At 56.7% G+C, this 20797-nt stretch overlaps 1 protein-coding gene and 1 long non-coding RNA gene across 2 annotated transcripts in view; both read right to left on the reverse strand.

Annotated features, from left to right (window-relative positions):
• Positions 1-16545, reverse strand: part of LMOD1 (leiomodin 1) — a 32649-nt gene extending 16104 nt beyond the window's left edge. Inside the window, 1 exon segment of the mRNA XM_068541894.1 lies at positions 16108-16545. Within this exon segment, the coding sequence (XP_068397995.1) occupies positions 16108-16368 (261 nt within the window). The 5' untranslated portion in view covers positions 16369-16545.
• Positions 16546-18006: 1461 nt separating this feature from the next.
• LOC137761674 (uncharacterized) lies at positions 18007-20797 on the reverse strand. The gene is made up of 3 exons (XR_011073443.1): positions 19628-20797; positions 18985-19147; positions 18007-18173 (listed from the first exon to the last, which is right to left on the reverse strand). It is a non-coding gene; the product is annotated as an uncharacterized lncRNA (long non-coding RNA).

The raw sequence follows: 20797 nt of genomic DNA on the forward strand, positions 1-20797 counted from the left end.
GGGGAGGCAGCAAAGGAGGATGTCAAACCCTTACATCAGGGAGGCCAAGCCCCCCCACCAGTACAAGACCCTGTGTCTATACTGTGGAGGCCAGGCCAGGAGGACATGGGACTGAAGCGTCATCCCAGGGGGCCTCCTTCAGAGGGCTCAACTGGGACAGGAGACAGGCAAGGACTCTCTTAGCGCGAGGGTCAAAACGGGCAAAGCACGTGATTTGCTGGGCACAGGGTGGAGGGGCTGAGACCAGAATGTTGCCCTGGGGCCAGATCACTCCAGACGCCAGAATTCACGCATGGGCCTCACATGATGGGCAACGGAAACACACACTTTTACGCAGGGAAGTGACAGGTTGTATCTAGAGAGACAGCTCTGGCAGGAAGTGATGGGATCCCAGACCAAGGCTGACAGTGCCTGCCTTGAGGTGAATTCTATGCTCATTTCCGGGGGACAGTTAATAAGATTTGGTTAAGTGGGGAATGGCCCCAGGACTTCCAGCTCGGTTGACTGGAGAGATGGTGATGCTTTAAAACCATGACGAGGAGAATGGAGGGAAGGTGGGTGGGAAGTCGGGTGATGGCTGTTTGGGCCGGGATGACGGTTAAATGCCCAAGGAGCTGGCTTTAGTAAGACCGACGGCTCAGGAGACAGACCTGGGCCTGAGACGCAGATCTGGGAGTGGAAGGTGTGCGAGCAACAGTGAAACCACAAGAATAAATACGGCAGCTCTGGAGAAGGAGCATTAGGAAGAGGGAAGGGATTTGAGGAATAGGAGCCAGCAAATCGCCACATTATTTAATGAAATAAACCCGTGTCCTCTGAGGTTAGCAAAACCACAGTGAGATACACTTCACACCAACTAAGGTGGCTGTGATTAAAAAAAAAAAAAAAAGATAATAGCAGGTGTTAGTGAGGATGTGGAGAAACTGGAACTTTCATACACTGCTGGCGGGAATGTAAGATGGTGCAGCCGCCTTGGAAAAGTCTGGCGGTTCCTGAAACAGTTAAACACAGTTACCCTATGACCCAGCAGTTCCGCCCCTAGGTAATATATATACCCAAGGTAAATGAAAACATGTGTCCACACCCACACAAAAACTTATACACGCACGTTCACCGCAGCATTATTCATAACGGGCAAAAAGCGGAAACAGCCCAAATATCCATCAGCTGCTGTGGTGTAACCATACAAATTAATATTATTCAGCCATAAAACTGATGAAGTGCACGCTCCAACGTGGATGAACCTTGAAAGCATGATAAGTAGAAGGAGTAGACCCCAAAGACCACGTGCTGTATGATTCCATTTACATGAAATGTCACAGCAGGCACACCCATAGAGACAGAAAGCAGATGACGGTGGCCAGCGTCTGGGGGGCGGGGGGGGGGGGGAGGGGGGCGGTGCCTGGGGAGGAGTTGCTAGTGGGTGCGGGGTTTATTTTGCGGCTGATGAAAATATCCTGCAATTAGATAGTAGAACTGGTGGCACAACTTTGTGAGTTACTGAAAAACCACTGAACTGCACACTTTAAAACGTTGAATTTTATGGTATGTGAATTATATCTCAATGAAAAGTTGAAAGATAATTAAAAGAGACCTTGCTCTTTATGACACCAACAATGATAGGAGGGTTATACTGAACAAAATCTTATTTTACGTACCATGTTTATCTTCTCTTGCTTTAATTTCTAAAGGATAAAGATTAAATAAAGAACTGAAAATGTAAAACGAACCTATGTGCCTGGGACCATTGACGGAACACCGTATTAGACCAGACCCATCCAATGGAAACATAATGGGAGTTATACCAGCAATTTTAAATGGTCTAGTAGCCACATTAATACAAAGGAAAAAGAAACAAGTGAAATGAATTTTAATAATGTGTTTGTTGAAGTTTCAGTGCCCTTGAATTAGCAGGGGCTGAGTCACTAACCCTGCAGATTGAATTTATAAGCACTGACTGAACTTGACCTTGAGCCCATCACATCCTTCCATTTCCCAGCATCCCAAGAATATGCTCACATGTGCACGCACACATGCACACACACACATGTGCACACACACCCAACGCCACGTCAGACTTCCCTCTGTGAAGATATGCATTCGGACACACGCAGGAAGGGTTGATGATATGATTTCCTAATAAATCCTGTGTTTTTTTGAATTAAAAATACATGTTTTGAGCCCATCTGAAAATTATTTCCACATGTGATCAATGTAAAATTACTAGTGAGCTACTTTATTCTTCCCGATAGGTCTGGGGAGTCTATGTAACTCACACTTGGCTCCCAGGGGCCACACCTCCAGCTCGTCAGCCCCATGTGGAGGGGTCCCCGTGCCGGATCCGGAGTGATTGCACTTCCCGTGTGGGCCGTTTGCTTCCCTCTGTTTATTCCCATTTGTGACGAGCAATAAAAGCCCTAAATAATAAGGGCTCCTGTGATCCACAAAGACCCTTAGTGACCCAGCGTCCCGGGAGGGGTGAGTGGCGAGACCACGGCCTCCTCCGCAGCGGCTGCAGGACCTGGGGTGGAGGGGGTGCGGGGTGGCGATTCTGGGGCCGCAGGCTGGGTGAGCGAGCCCTGGGTCTGCATCAGGGAGAAGCCATCCTGGGACCACCGAGGGCAGGGTGGCCGGGCCAGCTCCCGCCCCAGAGCGCAGAGGGGTTCCAGGCGTAGCACCTGCCCCAGGTGGGTGCACGGCAGGCATCCGCCACTCGAGGGGGCGCTCAGAAAGGAGGCTGAGAGACAGGCTCTTTTTCTGTGAACTTGAAGTCAGAAGGAGGCGCTCGAGAGCTTCCCTGGTCACCAGCTGGGTGACCTCCTCAGCCCCAGCTCCTCTGTCTGTCAAGCAGGTTAAAGCCTGTCTATCCCATCTACACTGCAAGGCTGACGGGAGGGGAAATCAGACGGCGTTTGCGGGAACCCACAAGCCCGGACAGGCTGGCAAGCGTGAGGTTCCCCTTTGGAGCCTGGACAGCTGGGGCTCGTGGGCGGATGTCCCAGGACAGCAGCTGAGCGCTCACCTGGGTCAGCTGAGCTGAGACACCCTTCCTCTGCTTTTCTGGGGGAGGGAACCGGTGCCGTGGGGACTTGGTACCTTGGGGCGCCTTTGGGGCAGGGCCTCGGAAGCAGGAGGACGGACCAGTGCCCTCCCCTCCTTGACATCCTGCCCACACCTGAAATTTCCCAGGCTGGAGGCCTGATTCTTTTTGTCAGTAGGAACAACTCTTTCCTCCCAAGACCGAGGGAAGCCGGGCACACCAGCTCTGCCACGGTGCACGCAGGTGACTAGTCCTGGGGGGGGGTGGAGGGCTGCCCTGCCTGGCAGATGTTCCAACATCAGGAACTTGAGCCTCGAGAAGGAGCACGGGTAGCCTCGCGTGTCCCTGCCCTGGGAGTAACCATCAGGGAGTCTTTTCTCCCCTTTCCTAGTTGGTCTCGCCCATCTGGCCACGAGTCTCAGCCGGGAAGTGTGTCAGTGGCTCTGTTTATCATGGGGTTTGGCTCAGTCTCTCTGGGGACAGGCGCCAAAGGCCAGGGGAAGGAGCCTGCGTCTGGGGATCCACTTGGGGACTTGGAAAGTATATTTATTGGAAACCATGTAAGTGTCCAAATATAGGCAAATGGCTTAACCCAGCCATATGATGGACCATAATACCCCCTGAAAACGATGTTCAGGAAGAATTTTTAGTGACATGGGAAAATGACTACTATAATATGATAAGCAAATAATAATAGCAAGCAGGAGACAGAATGTATGTGAATATGTGTGTTTGTGCATAAAGTTATCTCAGCTACAAAAGGAAAAGTGTGTACACACGTCTGCACTCAGGAAATGTGACCATGGCTGACACCTTTAGCTAATCAGACAAAGAATGATTGGTTATTTTCTCTTTTTCCCCTATGTTTTGATATTGTCTATAATGAGCCTTATGACATTACAATTATAAATCATTGTTTGAAGAAACAGCACCTCCGTGCTCTGTGTACCACTGTCTCCTCCTGCCTTTAAGGCAAGGATTACAGGGACGGGGAGTAAAACAGAAAGTCTCTCTGCCCCCCGACCTGAAAGAACCCTGACCACTGGGACACTGGCGTCTTCAGCACTCTGGGTGATCAGTAGACACTTTCCTGGTGATTTAGAAATGCATTATTTCTAAATAATACACAGGGATAGGCATGCGGAAGACTCTGCCGTTGGAGTAGGGGAGGTGACCCATCCTGGGGACACTCGGTACGAGGAAAATGGCCTGAAGTCAGCCCTTGTCAAAGGGGATTCCAGGAGAATGCCTTAAGGCGTCCACTGTATGTACTGGATTTCTTTCCTCTGTACTTAGAATGGGACCAGCTACTTAGCACCTTTGGGAGAACTGAGGAAACAGTCACTCAATTTTCTGCAGGGCTTGGTTCTCTGCAGAGCCCTGGTGAGAAAAGCTGACCGTTTATCTACAAGGACCTGCTCCCGGCTCTGCTCCGGCCTCACAATCCTGCCTTCAGGAGGGCCGGTGTGCATCTACCTGGGTCAGAAGTGGCACATCCGCGACCTTCCCGGTTATCACACCCCCATGTTCAGACCCCCAGCCTCCCCGCAGGTGGGCCTGCGACACCGTGACCGGGGCTTCGCTCCCGCTCCAAGGGGAGACCTGCGTGGAGCCAGTTCTCTGCAGGAGCCACGGCACTTTCTCTGGATCTACAGGCAAAGCCGCAAACTTCTCCAGATATTTTAGGGGAGAAACCAGATGGTGGGCGCGGACAGCCCCAGCTGGCTGGGTCTGGAGCTAATCATTAATATGCTCTTCAGGGTGTATCAGTGGCCCCCGAGATACAGGCGAACTTGACTGGCTCAGGCTAAAAATGTCAGCCTGTGATCTCAGGTCCCTGGAGAGCCGGCAAAGAGACGATCCGGAGAAGGAAGAAAAATGGAACAAGTTAAAAATGAGTCCGTGAGTCTCATGCTGTCCAGAACAAACTGAGGGGGAAATACGGCAGTGACCGCTCCCAGCCCTGGGGCTGTAGGGTGTAAACTTGTGGACCGATTTCAGTGGTTGTTTACAGAAACCGGAAAAAAGGAATCACTGCCAAATCTCTCTCCATTTGAGGATCTGGACACAAAGTCATATTTTCCAGTAGTCTCCAAAGAGCACAGATGAATAAATAACTTCTGCAGGTCCAGTCAAGTAGGACAAGAAGGGTATTTGCAAACCGCTCATCCTCTGTTCATTCAACGTTCAGATGTGTTCTGAGCCGGGCCCTGCACTCACTGCTGGGGAGAGGGGCAGGGTGAGGGTCAGGCCTCGCCCTCTAGACGTGCGGGGAAACACGGACACAGGCGACGCGGGAACACCGCGTTCCACGTGTGTGGGAAAGTCACGGCTGTCACCGGAGCCGAGCCTCCAGGGGGAGGATTATCCGGGCTGGCAGGTCAGCACAGGCACAGAGGAAGGAGAGGAAGCCCCTTTGTGGGCCACCGTCAAGTGTAGACGTGGCGAAGGGTGAAAGTCAAGGGGAGGAGCATTAGTAGCCGGGAGTCAGGGAGGCGCTGGCTCCGCCCAGGGCTCCCTGGGCCGCCGAGGAGTGTGGTTTGGTGGTGGAAGCCGTGCGAGCGAGGAGGCTCTCACGCAGGACAGTGTCGGGGTCAAGACTGCGATCTATGATGAGACGCTGGCAGCTCGGGGAGCATGGATTCCACCGGGCAGGGGTGGCGTGGGCGGCGAGGTCATGACGAGTGATCCGAGCGCCTGGGGAGGTGGACCGGAGGGGAGGACAGCGCACCAGGGGTCTGTCGCCAAGAGAACCCGGGACGTGGGCAGAGGGGCTAGGCGGCCCCTTGCTCACCAAAGTACAGAAGGAGGAGGAAAGGCGGGCCCGGGGTGGGGCGGTGGTTAATTTATTTTTGGACTAGTTGAACTTGAGACACTTGAGGAGCACGAGAGGCAAGTGAATGCTCTAGGCTCAGAATGGAGATCTAGGCCAGAGGGAGTGGGCGGGCACAGGGGCTGCAGCCAGAGCCCTGGCCACAGCGGTGTCTGGACACCAGGGGAAGACGGGGAGGGAGCAGCTGGGGAGGAAAGGAAACCAGCGGGCTGGTCAGGGTGCCAAGGGACCGAGGTGGCGTCAGATGGCGCAGGGGAGGCACGCAGGACGAGGACTAAAAAGCCAGCCCCCCAAGGCTGTCTGTGCAGGGGCCAGGGAGCTGCGGTGAGATGGTGACTGTGGGGCTGCTTCCTGAAGTTTTGTCGTGAAGGAGGAGAGATGGGGCCGGAGAGAGAGCAGGGAGGGAGGCTGAGGAGAGAGGGACAGAGACACAGAGACACAGAGGGAGGGACAGAGACAGAGACACAGAGACACAGAGGGAGGGACAGAGACAGAGATGGACAGACACAGAGAGACAGAGAGACACCGAGGGAGGGACAGAGACAGAGACAGACGCAGAGACAGAGAGACACAGAGGGAGGGACAGAGACAGAGACAGACAGACACAGAGAGACACAGAGAGACAGAGAGACACAGAGGGAGGGACAGAGACACAGAGACAGAGACAGAGAGACACAGAAGGAGGGACAGAGACAGAGACAGACACAGAGACAGAGAGAGAGAGGCAGAGACAGAGAGAGACTGACTGAGAGAAAACCGGTGTTTAAGGGAGCAAAGGTTGCAGAGGACACAGGAGAGAACAGAATCCGAACAGTGCCTGGTCCAGAGGAGGGCCGTCTTTTCCGTGCTGAGATAGGAGGGAAGGGGGAAGATTACATACATGGACGCCTACAAGTTTTCAGGTAGCAGAAGAGGAATTTGAACGTATTCTCACCGGAAGGCTTCAAGTTTCTCAGTGAAACCTGGCGCTAGGTATCTGCTGAGGGTGAAAAGAGAGCTGGGACAAGAGGGCTCCTAGAGGAAGGCTGCCTTCTGGAAGAAGAGAGGGCTGTGCAGAGGTCTTCCGGGCAGCCTGAGGGCCTGGCCGCGGGCACCGACGACGTACCCGCGACGTCATTCTCTCCAGGTCCGGGGAGCAGCTGTGGGGCGGGGCACACATGCCAGAGGGTTAGTCTCCTGCGGCCCGGTGATGAAGGTGGGGGCCGAAGCATGAGAACCGAGGGGAATGCTGAGAATGACCGAGTAAGATAGAAGCTAAAGGGGAAAATAAGCAAAGCCGGAAAGGCTCCGAACACTGACGAGAAGTCTGTCCACGTTGGGGCCAAGGATGGAAGGGGCCACAGTCTCTGGGAAAGTTATAGTCTGGGGATGGAGAGACCTGGCCCGGCCCTCACTGCGGCATCCAGGTCTGAACAGAGTGACTGGTGCGCGTGTGGGAGGGCAGGATGTGTCCCAGGACGTGACAGTGGGCAGCTGCCCTCAAGGATGGGCCCCAGGAGAAATGACAACGGTGGCTATCACTTAATTAAATGCCTACTGTTTGCAAATCGTTATGTTAGACATTCTGCAGACTTGTGTGCCCCACCCTCACAGAGACTCCAAATTAGATAGGATCACCTCCATTCACAGGCAAAGAAATGGAAACTTCATTATGTGTTTTCTGTGTGGCAGCAATTCCACTCCCAGGCACATCCCCAACAGAAATGAAATCATAAGTGCACCCCAAAATGTACAAAAGTGTTCATCACAGCATGGTTTGTAATATCCCCAAACTGGAAACAACCCATTTGTCTATTAACAGGGAAACGATAAATAAATTATGGCATATTTATACAAGGGGTTACGACATAGCGGTGAAAGTAAAAAAACAACAACAACAAACAGAGCTACAGACAACATGGATGAATCTCACAAACATACAGACGAGTGACAGGACACACACTGTGTGACTCTAAATATATGACTTTAAACGGGCAAGACTAAGCCTGGGGTTAGAAGTCAGGGTGGGTCCCCCATGGGGAGGGGACGGGAGTGGCGACGGGGAGGAAGCATGGGCGGTGCCGTCAGCGCTCTAGTTCTTGTTCACTTTGTGGGAATTTGGGAAAGTCTGTATTTGTGTTTTGTACACTTTTCTGTATGTATTTTATATTTCAATAAAGACGTGTGCTAGAAAAAACATCCACTCTTGTCAATGAGATACAGGTAAGACACTGAAGAATAACATGAAAGAAAGTAAAGCTGGCAAACGTTCGGAGCTCATCTGAGGCTGCGCGGCTGGTGAACCCTTGGGCCGGGAGGGAGTCCGGGGCCCCTGCTTGGCCTGCAGCCCAGGGCTCGTCCCACCGCCAGCCATGCCGAGGGTCCCAGAGACCCCCACCTCCCGCTGGGCACGGTGGCCTTGGGGACAGAGGATCAATGCCCCCCGGAGTGACAGTCTACTGGGTCTTGGAACAGCTCTGGCAGCTGTTGCTGCAGATGTTCAAGGCCGGGTTTCATGTCTGGGGCGTCTTGTGTGCCCCTACCTCACCAGGAACCACTGAGCATTTCTCTTGGGGCCTGAGGCGTAACCTCTGACCTCTGGCCCCAGCCTCCCAGCTTCTCCCCTTCAATCCACCCCCGCTTGGCCGTGCCGTGTCTTCCCAGAGCAGCCCGGGTACCTGGCCGCACGTGAGAGGCCAAGCTCCCCTCCCCCTCCCCCGACTCGCCTTCCTGACGCATCGTGGCCCCCTCCGCGCCTCCTCCAGTGTGGGAGGTGAGCCCCCCACTGTAGTGCATCCCGCCATCAAGGTCTCCCTCTCTACTGACCCTCCCCAGCAGCACCGAACACGCTGTCATAGCCCATCCGCGTTTACCTCCAGCTGCTTCCCATTAGAACAAAATGCAGAAAAAACAGAGAGCCGTGTCCGTGTGCTCCGTCCGCCGGCCCCGCCATCCTCCTCGAGTCTTACCTTGCGGACTCTGTCAGCAGGAACAGACGTGGCGGCCCCCCCCACCAACCCCCGCCGCCATGAGCCCCTTTCACCTGCTTCTAAGAAACGGCTCCGCGCCTCCGCCCTCCTCCCCAGCCTCCTTCAGGGCTCCTCCTCCTTCTCCAGCACCTGAAACGTGGGAGGGACGGAGACGTGGTCCTCGGCCCCTGGCTCTTCACCCACACTCGCTCCCCGAGTGCCTCTTCCAGGCCCAGGGTTTTCAGCATTACCTCTACACTTCGGGCTCCCAAACGGGGTCTCCCCACTGAGCTCCAGACTCGCGCCTGCAACCCAGCGCTGCCCTTGGGGGCTGCTAAGCTGCACAAGCATTCTTCATCTGCTCAAATCCCCTCCTCACGTCAGTAAGCGGCACCAGATATACCCGTAGCTCAGGCAGGACGGGTCACCTCACTCCTCTCTTTCCCCCAAAACGTCAGCCAGTCTTGGCTGTGCTACTGTGAAGTATTTCCTGAATCTGACCACTTCTCCCTGAACCATCCTTGAGCTCTTGCCCAACCCTCCTCCTCCAATCCTGCCCTCCTGCCCTCTGTGCATCCCACAGCTGGCAGAGCAATGGATCCTTTTATTTTATTTTATTTTTCATGGAAAGGCATTTTATTTTAAATATAGCAGTGTGTACATTTCCTTTTGAAAATGGAGATCAGACCACATCTCTCCCCTGCTCAGAACCCTCCAATGCCATCCCACCCCACTTGGAATAAAACTCCAAGCTCCCACTGCTGCCCTGTAAGGCCCCGCATCTCCTGAACCCGCCCACATCACCAAAACCTGCCCCACATCACCTGAACCCCGCCCCGTATCCCCTGAACCCGCCGCGTATCACGTGAACCCGCCCCGTATCACCTGAACCCCGCCCCGTATCACCTGAACCCGCCCCGTATCACCTGAACCCCGCCCCGTATCACCTGAACCCCGCCCCGTATCACCTGAACCCACCCCGCATCACCTGAACCCGCCCCGCATCACCTGAACCTGCCCCGCATCACCTGAAAACCACCCCGCATCACCTGAACCCGCCCCGCATCACCTGAACCCGCCCCGCATCACCTGAACCCTGCCCCGTATCACCTGAACTCGCCCCGCATCACCAGAAAACCACCCCGCATCACCTGAACCCCGCCCCGTATCACCTGAACCCACCCTGCTTCACCTGAACCCAGCCTACTCCTGGCCTCATCCCCCGCTCGACTGCTCCAGTTACAGGGCCTGGCTCGCCCTCTGACAGGCTACACCTGCTAGCACCACAGGCCTTGTGTTTGCTGTTCCTTCTAGACCGTCCCGTGGCTGATCCCTCAGTCCATCCCAGGCCTGCTCCCACGTCACCTCTGGGCAGTGTTTTCCCTGACCCCTGGTAGGAATCTCCCCCCACCAAGACTGTTGGTTATATACTCTTTCCTGAAGCTAGGGTATTCTTCGTAACAAACAGATGTTACATGTGATGTGTGTATATGGTCTGTTTGAGCATTATCTGTCTCACCCACTAGAATGTGAGCTCAGGGCCAAGCGCCTCTCCATCTTACTACTGTCTCCCAGTGTTTAGAAAGTGCCTGTTGGGAACTCACGAAATAGCTGGAGAATCAATGATTTAGTGGAATCCGCCTCCCTACTTAGAAACACAAACATGATCCATGAACCCTGCCTAAAAAGAGTGAAGGCGGGGCAAAGCTCAAGGCCCCACCTCCAGGCCCCCAGCCCCCCGCCTGCCAAGTGCCTTCTTTTTTTTGACCGCGCTGCATGGCACGGCATGCAGGATCCTAGCTCCCCCACCAAGGATTGAACCTGAGCCCCCAGCAGTGGAAGCTCGGAGTCTTAACTACTGGACTGTCAGGGGAATCTCCCCGCCACATGCCTTCTGTGCCCTATTTTGCCTAAACCTCACAACTGCCCTATGGTGGGCTTTACTTCCATCTTGTGGATAGGCATCTCGGGCTCAGAAAGGCAAAGGGACGGGGTCTGAATCCAGGTCCAGCTGCCTCTGCCTCTGTTCTGACCTCCAGACTCGCTACCTTCTGCGCCCGGGATGTTCCACTTTTCAGGTCAGGACGGGGTCCAGCTGGCACTGATGGGACAGCCTGAAGGGGCTGTGGACCCTCCTGGGGGAGGCAGGAGGCGGGTGGGAGGGAGAGGGTGTGAGGCAGGAGGCCGTTCTATTCCTAGCTGTTTGTAAACAGCATCCGGACGACCAGCTGGTCCTCTCTGCCTTCGACCCCAGAGACGAGGAGGGTTCACAGGCCCGAAACCTCCCCCATCTCCCTTCCCCCACCATCGTCCAGCCCTGCACCTCAGCCCTTGAGCCTGGGGGTAAGATAATTAGGCAGAGGCTCGAAGAAACCAGGCCACGGGATGGGGGTGGGGCAGGAAGTAATTAAACTCCCTGCCTCCCTCTTTACCGAACTCAGGGCCACTCTCCCCGCATCCATCAACTCCTCACTCCCACCGGCAGTAGTTTTTAACCTCATGAGGGATTAAGAAAAAGTTGATTTGGTGAATACCCAGGCATGAAGTCTGCGGGATTCAGGGAGAGGAGGGGAAGGTCTCTGTGCCACTTTCAGCACCTGGTCCAATTTAACCTCACAGTAACCCTCCAAGGTCACCTGACAGGTAACGTGGTCGACTCAGGAAGCCACGTTAACGAGGCCTTTGGTCCAGAAGGTCCTCAGCACCGTGAGTGTGCTTCCTTCCTGAGGGGACTCGCCGAGTTCTCTAGCTCGCAAGGGACAGGAGCTGGGTCACACCTGGACACCTCAGGCTCCAGACACCGGGGGCTCCCCGCACCCCCGTGTCCTGGGCCAGCAAGACCTGGGGGGGACAGACCCCGAATGCAGACCCGTCTTCCTTCTCCCGTTATGCCAGGAGAGGTCTGGTAAACAAGCTCAGGCTGGTCTGGAAAGGCTATTCTTGTTTATCCAACTTGGCAGGCATCGAATATCAACTACCCCCCCCCCACCCCCCAAGATGTCTGACACAGATGCCCCAGTCCCCTGGGTGGAGGGAGAGGCTGATGGGAGCAGATGGGGGGGTGCGGGCTCTGGCCCCACCCTTGCCCCTTCCTGCCTCAGCCTGGGGACCCCGAGCCCCCAGCCTACCTGATCTGGTAGCAACCTCCCCTTGGTCAGGGGGATGCTCATCCCAGCCCCGCCCACCTGCATCCCCCAGCACTGCTGCACTTTTTGCGTGTTCGGTTCTCTATGGTCCTGCCTCCCCCTCTGCCCGGCCCATCCAGCCAAGCTGCGTCCCCGCTGCCTCGCTGAGGAGAAGGCAAGCGCCCAGGGGCAGCCCAAGGGTGGGAGCGGGAGCTTCACTTGCTGAAAATTCATTAAATTGAATATTCTATACATACAGAAGAAAGTATATAATACATGAGTAAGAACAGCAGTTAAGACAAACACACGTGGATCCCACCACCTAGTTTAAGAAGTGTGCTTTTTCACACTCCGGATGGACAGAGGCAGCTTTCAGATCCAGGGTGAGATTCTGAGCTGGCCGGGCCATCGCTGGTGCCCGCTGGTGCCTCCCCATCGCCTCTCCCGCCCCCTCCGCCCGGCCTCCGGGGCTATTCTGGTTGTGGACCCATCGGGGTCAATCTCCTTAAGCAAGGAGCTGTGCTGCCCAGTGCACACGGCAAAGGGCAATGGGACCTGCTGGTGCTGCTGGGCTCTTTCGCTTTCCCGTCCCCGCGGGGAGACCGCGGATGCTGGGCCGGGAGCTGAGGCTGCGGGGCAGGGACCACAGGGAGCGCAGAGGCTTGGGCCCAGCAGCTACTGGCTCGTGGAGGTTCTCGAGTTTTCCCCGAGGGAGAACCCAGAAGGGCTTCCTCCACCCCGACTGAGCGGCCCCTGCTCCAGCCTGGGCGCAGGTGCTAATCCCGGCCCCCGGCAGACCAGGGAGGAGGACGGGGAGGCAGGCGGGAGGTCTTCTTTCCCACGTGGGAAGGAAAGAGAACACACGGCTGACCCGTTGGGATCCGGTTCCTGAAACCTGAGCCGGGACGAGGGTTTCACTGAACCCTTGGCTACACACCTGCCAGGGCCGTCTTCCACCTGGGCGGGAGGACCGGGATGGCACACACTGGCCTGGCCGAGGGCTCTGCCCCTTTAGGGGGAGGGAGGGGAGCCAGGGGTCAGCTCTGTCAAGCCCACCCTGACCCCCTGCTCACCAGGCTGAGCTAGCACTTGTTCTCCAGAACCGCACCAGCTGCACAAGAAAGCAGACTCGGCAACAATGTGACGGCAGGACAGGATGGGCCAGGGTGGGGTTGGCACAGGTGGCGTTGGAGGGCTCAGATCAGGCAAGGTGCCCGACACTGCCAGGGGCAGGGGACGTCAGGGAAGACCCCTGGAGGAAGTGGTACCTGAGACCCAGGGACAGATAGGAGCTGACCTGGAGGAAGCAGGGGGCGGGGGAGAAGCAGAGCGAGGTCCCTTCCACAGCGAGACCCACCCAGTCTGCATATGAACCTTGGGGACTCCACCCCAGGAAGAGCCAGAGTTTAGGACCCAAGCTGGGCCTGCCTTCCACTCTTGGTCTCTATGTATTAAATAAAAAAACAAACAACATTTTACTATGGAAAATCTGAAACATATACACAGAAATAGACAGATGAGTATAATAGCACAGTGCGGACTCACCACCAGGTTCAACACGTCAGCAACTGTCTCCCAGCGGACAGTCTCATGTCATCTATACCCTGCGCACTTCCCCCGGCCGCAGTACTTTAAAGCAAATTCCCTAATCCTAGCAGGTTTTTTCCCATAAGTGTTTTAGTGTCCACATTTAAAAGATAAGGATCCTTTAAAAAGTATGCCCACGGGCTTCCCTGGTGGCACAGTGGTTAAGAATCCGCCTGCCAATGCAGGGGACACGGGTTCGAGCCCTGGTCCGGGAAGATCCCACATGCTGCAGAGCAACTAAGCCCGTGCGCCACAACGTCTGAGCCTGTGCTCCAGAGCCCTCGAGCCACAACTACTGAGCCCACGTGCCGCAACTACTGAAGCCCGCGCGCCTAGAGCCCGTGCTCCGCAACAAGAGAAGCCACCGCAATGAGAAGCCCAAGGATCGCAACGAACAGTAGCCCCCGTTCACCGCAACTAGAGAAAGCCCACGCGCAGCAATGAAGACCCAACGCAGCCAAAAATAAACAAATTAATTAAATAAATCAAAAAAAAAAAAACAGCGCACCCACAACACCGTCATCAAGTCAGGTGACGCCAGCTCCTTACTCTCTGCTTAGAGGCAGCTCCAGCACCGCCCTCCCACCCCCATGGCTCCTGGGCTTCTTGACCCAGGGAGCCGACACGTTGGAGCTGCAGTTTTGGCTTTGAACCAGCCCGATGTGGATGAGGTGGAGGCTCCAGCCCTCACTGTGGGGATGAGGAGACCAAGGCAGGTCACAGTGCGGGACACTGGTCCTCAGACCACGTGTTGCAAAGCAAAGTTCGCACCAGGCTCGAGTTTTGCTAAGGGTGCTGACGAAGCCGTGTCCCCGGGTCTGCGCCCCCTCCCCAGGTGACACAGGTGACTCTGCTCACGGCCCGGGAGGAGCGCCGAGCTGCACGGGCCCCCGGCCTGGGGGAGGAAGCGGGGTGGGGTGGGGAGGACCGACAGCCTCTCCCCAAGGGAAAAGGCCTAGGGGTGCCTTCCCCACCAGGCGTCACTGTGTCCCCTGACTCGGGCTCTGCCTGCGAGACAAGTGTCCACCTGGTGCTAACTGGCCAGCCGGGAGGCCTGTGAGGGTGAGCCCCTCACATGCTCTGCGGCCCGAACGCCTTGCTCTGGGATCAGGGGTGTTTCCTGCGTGTCTTTCACCTCTGGGGACCTTCGCAGCTGTGGGCTCAGAGCCTGGGGACTGGGTGCCAGGGGTCCAGTGGGGCGTTGACAGAGGTGCCAGCCCCCGGGGAGCGTCTTGCTTCCTTCCCTGTGTGTCCCAGCAGCAAGTCCCCGCATCCTCTCATTTCCCATCAAGGTGGTAGTATCTACCCAGCACGTCAGAGCTGCATCTGGACCTTGCCCACAGGATAATAAACCATAACTGACCTAAAATGCTACCGCTGTGTTAGTTCCCGGTGCACAGCATAGTGATTTGATATTTCTGTGTGTTACAAAACGACCCCTACCCTACCAATGTTTTGGCGAAGCTTTAAACACAGGCCGGGGTGGCAGGGGCAGAGCCGGGGCACCAGCTCCTCCACCTCGCCCCACCCTACCCCTCTGCTCCTGCCCCCCATCCTCGAGGGGCCATGCGTGCCCACCGGTGGGCACTGCGGCTAGGGTCCCCGCCGGACACCTCACAGGAGCTTCAGGTGATGGCGCACAGGGCGGTGGCTGGTGAGGTCCGGGGCGGGTGGGGTGGGGAGGCAGCACACAGCAGAACGGCCTCCCCAGCAGACACTCCTGACCTGGAGGAAGGGTGTCTGCGAAGTCGTCCTCCGGCCGAGGCCAGGCTACTTCGTCCCAAGAGAACCCACATGTGAGCACACGGCAGAAACCCGGGAAAAACCCGGAAAGCCACTCTGCTTAAGCCCATCCTAGATGTGCGCAGACGCTTCCCCAGAGGTCACCCCTGCCCCTCCTCTGTCCGCTCCCGGTGGCAAAGCACCTGGTGGCTGGGAAAGAGCTTCATCCCCCAGCCAAGGGGCCTTACCCCCAAAAGGGGGGCTCTCCCTCAAGAGGCTCCTCCAGAAAGTGCAGACCCCACCTCCCCTGGGAACGAGACGGACGGAAGCTGTGGGCGAAGGCGCAGACCCTGGCCTGTCTCCACTGCCCTGATGCCTCACATGGTCCACATGCCACGAGATGCCCAGAGACCTTGAAAGCGAGCTGTCCTCCACAAGGAGGGCCTGGCAGGAGACCGCAAGCCCAGTCTCTCTTCCTGCCAGGAGGGTGGGATAAACGGGAAGGAAAAAAGCCAGGTGTGGGCGTCCGGGTGGAGCCAACCCGACAGTGACCACCCCAAGGGCGTCCCCTCCAGCTCCCAAGTTGCTAGCAGCCCCGCGAGATACGTGGGTGCAGGTCCCCCCAACACATCCGACCTCTGCTTCATGAGACAGCAAATAGGGGTAAGGAGCTCACACGGCCAGTTCAGGGGATGACAATCGGTTCTGAAACATTAAATCCTTTGCCAGCAAGAACTCTTCTTCTAAGGGAAGAGCATCCTCATCGTGGCGTCGGGGTCTCCCCGCTCCCCACTCCCTCCTCCTCCCCCTCCCCTCCCCCTCCCCCTCCCCCGCCCCCCCACCCCCACTCACATCCATGGACATCTCCCTCTGGATAAGTTTCTTGGTCTCCTTTTCACAGAAGTTGAGCATGGCTTCCCGGTTGTACACGCCCGTGGACGGCTTCTCCGTCTGGTTCCTCTGGCGCAGCCCCACGGGGACGCTCCCATCTGGGTCCACCACGTCCAGCTCCTTCTCCAGCTCCTCCATCTCCTCAGGAGACAGGGTGGACAGCAGGCTGTCGATGTCGGGGTCCTCGCTCACCTGCCGGCGATACTTGGCTACCTTGGACATCTTGGCAAAGTGGGCTGCTGCTCTTGCGAGGGCTGCGGGGAGGTCCTGGAGGGCCGGGACGGAGTGCGAGCTGATCTGGACGGAGCAGACCCCCAGCTGGTCGAGGACCTCGGCTCCCCTGCCCTGCCTGCTGCAGGTGCCCAAGTGTGAACTGGGAGAAGCAGCAGCCTCCCCAAGCCCAGGGCTAGTGGACCCGGGCTGGTCCAGCCAGCAGCCAATAAGGCCCCACGACGGCCCGGCCCTGGAAGGAGAGGCCAATCCCCGGGCGGGGGCGGGCCTGCCTCGCTGTCAGAGCTGTTTGAAACTTGAGGACATTCCAGGGAATCTTGGAGCGCTGTGTGACCAAATTTAGCACAGAGCATTTAGCCTTTTAAAGACAAGGGGGCCACGCAATGAGAAAAAGATATAATACAAAAATGCAGAGGCTGGCAGAAGCAGGCGAGAGCCACGGAGAGCCAGAAAAGCAAGCAGACAGGACGCGGGCTTCACGAGCGGCCAGCCCCGGGCCTGCCCTGTTCAAGTGCACACGTGACGCCTCCACCCGGGGTGGACGGCGCTGTGGTCAGCACGTGCCCCACTGACTCCTTTCTACTGTATTTGGTAGTGTGCTGGGCACTCCCCAGTGTCTACAGCCCCAGGAAAGAACTCTATTCCAGAAGCCCCGAGCCACCCACTCGTTCTCCCCTGCCGAGGAGGGCCCAGCATCAGAGGCCCCCACCTGCCGTGGCCACTTCTTGCGAGCGAGCGAGCGAGCGAGCGAGAGAGAGAGAGAGAGAGAGAGAGAGAGAGAGAATAAATCCTCACTGTGTTCCCAGACCAAAAACTGGCAGGCTGTTTGAGCAAGAAAGTGTGAGGTGCAGAAGTCAGGGAACGTCGGCCTCCACGAGCTCTTGGGAAGAGGGTTCCCACCACCTCCCTCCGCCCCGTCGGCTCCTTCCTCTGCCGGGGCACCTCCCGTGGGGGCATCAGGAGGGGCAGCAGGCCCCCACCATGTGCAAATCCAGGGAAATATAACTCTGGGCTGTTGGGAGAGACCCTACTGCAATGGGTCTGGCAGGTTTCGTGAAAGGTCTTTCACTGCTCATCCCTCTTGCTGTCCTGCACAAGGCGCAGGGACATTCAATCTCCTGCCACAAAATCCCTCCAGAAGCCCTGCCGTAACCCACCGCGTAGCGGCTTCGATCTTTCCTGGCGTCGGTCCACCCTAAGCCAGAGAGAGACAGTCACCCATCGGCGCTTGCTGACTCCAGGGATCGTCTGGGAGACAAACTTGGCCCTGGCGTTGACCGACGGCTAGTCGCGCTTCAGGATACGGCTGGGAGGAGCTGGGGCTGGCTGGTGGGACGGGAGGGCAGAGGGGAGCAGGCGGAGCCGAGGGGAAGGGGGAGGAGGGGCTTGGGGGGCTCCTGGGGTTGTTTCTTTTCAGAGGCGGGGCGTCTGTGGGCGAGTCGGCGAGCATATACTGATGAGTGCAGACCACGTGGCAGGCACCAGTCCAAGAGCAAGGAGTGAAACTAAGGATAGAAAATCCACGTGGTCCCTGCCTTCCTGGAGCTTACAGTCTATCCGTGAAGACAGTTAATAAACAGGTAATTTCAAACAATTTATTTAAAAAAAAAAAAAGAGTTTACAAAACGCCTCCAAAGAGAAGTGCAGGGGCCGCGGGGAGCAAAACAGGGAGGCTGGTTCCACGGTTCAAGCTCGGGCTCCCCGGGCGGCCGACCTGCTTAGGTCCTGGGCTCCCTGCTCAGCCGACGTGGGATTCTGGCCCAGCCACCTCCTTCCCTGAGACCCAGCTTCACCATCTATAAAATAAGGACAGCGCTGGGGCCAGCCTCGGAGAACGGTTGTGAGCATTACACGTGAGCCACGCGGTTGATACGCCTGATGGGCACTGAGCACACAAGGCCTGTCTGTAGGCGTCATAATCACTCGCTTCTTCTCCTGGCCCAGGTTCTGTTCTCCACGCCCCCCCTCCTCACTCATCTTTGTCTTTCCGTCCGTCCTTCAGCAGAAACCACTTTCAACACACACGCACGCATACAGGCATGCACACGCATGTGTTTGCACACTCATCTCCTCCCCTCGTTCTCATCATTCACTCATTCATTCATTCAAGGGCGCTGTGTTTATATCCCACCCGGCCAGGCACTATAGGGAGAGAGATGCAAAAGAATAATTACAGTGCGGTCATCTATTGAGGTAAAAAACAACTCCACGTACTAGGAGGCAAGGTGAAACAGGAGAGCAAGAAGCAACTGCCTAGAGCCCGAGGGAGACACACTAATCTCATGGGGAGGGTCAGGTGGCCCCCAGTGGGCACGCCGAGGCCTTGGGCTGGCCTGGGGGCTCCAGGGCGCGTGGACAGAATTGTCTACCCCCCAGCCCCTCACGTCTGTCGGCCTTTGCTCTCACTTCCGCCCAGAAGAGGCATGATCTCTGGAGCCACCCCAGCCAACCTCTCGACCCTGCCAGCTGAAAGCAGCTCTTTCCAGCCCCCAGCGACTCTTCCTTCTCCTCCCAAAGCGGAGTCACTCAGCCCCGGGCCACCTGGTTTCAGCAGCCGTCTCCTCCCCCTGGTTCTAAACTCAGAAAACAAAGCCAGAGCTTCCATACTTCCAGGCAGGACTCCCGGCCTCCTAACCAAAGGTTTCTGCACAGAAGCCCAGCATGTTCTCTGCTTCGGTCCCACGATGCCAAACAGCTGGCTCTTCTGACATGACTCGGTCCAAAGCCTCTTGCTCCTAGAACCCGGGCTCCGGGTGCCAGCTTGCAGACCCTGAAAGCCAAAAGGCATCACCTGTGGGGCTGGAGGACTTGGGCCCCTGCGGCGAGGGACCACCGCCCCACTCACTCTCCAGGGGCAATGGTTATCCAAGCTCAGAATCCACTTCCACCCAAAACAAATTCATCTTGAGTATCGGGATTATGGGATGGCCTAGTCCCCAGAGAAAACCCAGCACTGCTGTGCCAGACGGAGGAAGGGAAAGGGACCCCAAACTCTGGCCAAAACCTGTGTACGTGTCGGGGGACAGGGACCAGAAGCAATTAACTAATGTTTAGGGTGGCTCTCAGCTGGGCCGAGTGACCCCAGGAAAGTCACATTTTCAGGAATACGGGGTGGCAGTGTCGTGTAGCAGATAAGGCCACGGGCTCAGGAGTCGAATGACGTGGGCTCAAATCTGAGATGTGTGACTTTGTGTAAGTTATTTAACCACTCTGAGCTGCAGGAAATGGAAAACGAGAATCTTAAAAGTACCTTGAGAAGAAAACATCCTGCACAGGGTTACGAAGGTATTAAATATATCACACAAGGTGATGCACACAGAGCGTGCGGCAGAGCGTCGGACGCCGTAAGCACTCAGTCTGCTCACGCTCAGTATACGACCACACCGGCTTTCTCCTTTTCAGGGAGCCTGGAAGTTTCTCTGGAGTAGCAGACTTTGTCTCTGAAGCAAGCCGCCGGCCTGGCCCCGCGCGCTTGGGATGGGCAGAAGTGGACAGAGGAGAGCTCGGAGACAGACCACAGGCCGGACACGTGTCTTCCTGCAAGGAGGGCAGGGGGAGGAAAGAGGGCAGAAGAGAGACAAGAGACTGCCTCCTCTCCCCACCCACCGCGCCCCAGCCCGGCTAAAACCCCAAACAGGCCCCAGTCACAGACTGGAACCCCAGACCCAGAGCTGGCTGTGGTGCCAGCCTCACTTGTCCATGGCAATCTGACGGGCCAGGTGGGGCTGGGGTCTGGAGCCACATACATGGCCTGTGACCTCCTGCTGCGTGGAGCTCTTGAGGTCCCCAACCCACTGGGGGCCAGGACCCCCTAAGTGGCAGGCGGGTTCTGAAAATGTCCACCCCTCTCCAAGGGTGGGGTCTGGGTGGAGAGAAGGGTTCCTCCTTCGCGCCCCTCACCCAAGCTGCTTCCAGCCTTTTCTTCACCCGGTGAGCTCACCGTCTGCCGAAAAGACAGCATCCTTCTGGAAGGAACTCCCTCAGCTACTTGAATAAAGTAGATAAAACTTCAATACATCACTACTACCTGGAAGGTAGACAGTCTGCTCCAGGGAGGGGAGGGAGAGAGCTGTCCCTTCACTATCCTGTAGCATAAATACACCTACTCCAGAGGAAGTCATGTCTGGAGCTGTCCCAGGCCACCTGCTTACAGCAACGCTCTCGGACAGAGGTGAGCTTCTGATGCTCGGATGTGTAGAATCGGGAGAGGTCTGTGGAGAACTGTCTCCCGACACACAGCTGACCCTGCCTCTGGCTCACACGCCCCACCTCCACGGCCGGGAACTCTATCCCCTGAGAAAGCCTCATTCTCCCGCTTCTCAGGTTTCCTACCCTCCCGGTGGGACCAGCAACCCACCTGGTGACAGCGCTGAGTCGTTCCTGCTCCTGTGCCTTGTCGCTGGCATCCCCTCTCCCTCTG

Source organism: Eschrichtius robustus, chromosome 3 (assembly GCF_028021215.1).
Source record: "Eschrichtius robustus isolate mEscRob2 chromosome 3, mEscRob2.pri, whole genome shotgun sequence".
Taxonomy (NCBI): domain Eukaryota; kingdom Metazoa; phylum Chordata; class Mammalia; order Artiodactyla; family Eschrichtiidae; genus Eschrichtius; species Eschrichtius robustus.